General features: G+C 28.8%; 2 protein-coding genes across 2 annotated transcripts in view, besides 4 other annotated features; both read right to left on the bottom strand.

The window, feature by feature from the left end:
- Positions 1 to 1619, bottom strand: part of EDI_220750 (uncharacterized protein) — a gene marked incomplete at both ends in the record, with an annotated part of 1779 nt that extends 160 nt beyond the window's left edge. Inside the window, one exon of the mRNA XM_001733196.1 lies at positions 1 to 1619. This exon is cut by the window's left edge and continues 160 nt beyond it. Within this exon, the coding sequence (XP_001733248.1) occupies positions 1 to 1619 (1619 nt within the window).
- Positions 80 to 138: a microsatellite.
- Positions 228 to 281: a microsatellite.
- Positions 895 to 926: a microsatellite.
- A 41-nt stretch (positions 1620 to 1660) lies between the features above and the next one.
- Positions 1661 to 1691: a sequence feature (AT_rich).
- A 45-nt stretch (positions 1692 to 1736) lies between these two features.
- EDI_220860 (serine/threonine protein phosphatase PP1-2, putative) overlaps positions 1737 to 1881 on the bottom strand; it is a gene marked incomplete at both ends in the record, with an annotated part of 1109 nt that continues 964 nt past the window's right edge. Inside the window, 2 exons of the mRNA XM_001733197.1 lie at positions 1737 to 1760; positions 1811 to 1881. The exon at positions 1811 to 1881 is cut by the window's right edge and continues 785 nt beyond it. Of these exons, the coding sequence (XP_001733249.1) occupies positions 1737 to 1760; positions 1811 to 1881 (95 nt within the window). The remainder of the gene's footprint in view (positions 1761 to 1810) is intronic.

Below are 1881 nucleotides of genomic sequence, written 5' to 3' on the forward strand. Positions count from 1 at the left end.
GGGTCAATGTCAAAGTCATGTGAATCAAGTACTTTCTTAAATCTATCATCTTCAACATCAATTTTAAAATCTTTATCCATTTTTTCTTTTTTACTTTTCTTTTTACCTTCTTTTCTTCTTTCTTTACGTTTTTTCTTTTCTTTATCATCTTCTTCATCCTCACCTAATGTTCTCTTCAATTTCTTTTCACGATTTTCATTAATATCGTCCATCATTAATAATTCTAATTCTTCTTTCTTCTTTTCTTCTTCTTTTTTATCTTTTTTCTTTGTTTTCTTTTCAGTTGAAGCAACTTCATCAGTTGTGTATGTCATAACCATATCTCCTTCTTTCATTTCATCTTCTCCCTTTTCTTCCTCTCCAAGTAAAATAGCATATTTTTGTCTAATCTTATCAGATTCTTCTTTTGGATGTTCTTCATCTTCATAATCACTTGAGTGTTCCATAAATTCTTTGTAAGCTTCTTCATTTTTAACTAAATCCTCCTCTTCCATTTCCATCCAATTCTTTTTTAATGCACTATTTCTTTTTTGTTCATTGGTATCCCATGTTAATTTAATTTTATTACTCTTTGCTCTACCATCTCTGCTAATAACTTTTTCATAAGTAGTACATACATCAACAGCTTTATATGGAAATTCAGTGTCATCAGGAACAAACCTTAGGTCTAATGTTTGTTCACAAAATTCTAATTCTTCTCCATCAACAGCATTATAAACTTCATTAGCGGTTTCAATAGAATCAAATACTGCAACTGCAAAATAATATTTTAATTTATCTTGTTCATATTGATATACTTTTTCTGGATCAAGTAAATCAACTGGAACAACTTCAGCTTTTTGGGCTGTTTTAATTTCTTTTGTAACAGGTTTTAATCCAAGATCTTCATCATTATCTTCTTCTTCTATTGCTTCTTCTTCTTTTTCATCAACTACTAATTCAGGATTTTCTTCTTCTAATTTGTCATCAGAAACAACCGTAAATGTTGGAATCCAATTTGGGTCAGTTAATTTTTTGTCTTCAATAATTTCAACAGTATCTTCAACACCTTGTTTCCAAAGATATTTAGGCATTCCTTCAACTTCTTCTTGTTTCATTCTTTCAGCACCAAATTGACTTGGATAAATAGAAACACTTTCCAATTTTCCTCCATTTGGAACACATACACTTAAAAGTGCAAATAAATCTCTTGCAGAAGTATTTTCCCAGTCACAGTTAACAATGGCAATTCTTTTGGTAGCATCACCACATGGAATTTGTTCTTGTTCTTCAAATTCTTTTTGTACACCTTCTTCAAGTTGGATATTTGCTTCTTCATCACTTTGTTGATTTTCTTCTTCTTCTACAAGCTTTTCAAGTGTTTTTACATCTAAATTATCATCCTCAATATCAAATTCTTTTTTAATAGCTTTTAAATGATCTTCTTGTTCAATATTTCTTCCGTATTTATCAATTTGTGTATCTTCATGAAAAAGATTACTTTTTAATGCTTTTTTAAATCGAGGGTCTAATTTTGTTTTCTTTCCTTTAGAGAAATTTTTAAAACGGGCATCTTTCTTAAAACGAGAATCAGGTTTCTTTTCTGATTGTCCTTTCTTTCCACTACCTTTTCCAGACATTTATTTAAAATGAAAAGAAAGATTTTTTTGCTTCTAAACCCTTATTTTTAAATAACAAAAAAAAAATAATAACACAACAAATCAATAACAAAGTATAAATATATTTGATTAAAAATGTCAGATTTTTTCAGTTCCAAATTTCTGGAGGATGAGAATAAAAGATGAATGAATAAAGAGAAAAGAAAACAAACATGGAAGTCAAGTGTTAAATCAGTTGAGATAGTAACATATGCTCCACTGTTGTTTATAGTACCACAATAAT

Source organism: Entamoeba dispar, genomic scaffold (assembly GCF_000209125.1).
Source record: "Entamoeba dispar SAW760 scf_1105229458219 genomic scaffold, whole genome shotgun sequence".
Classification (NCBI taxonomy): domain Eukaryota; phylum Evosea; order Mastigamoebida; family Endamoebidae; genus Entamoeba; species Entamoeba dispar.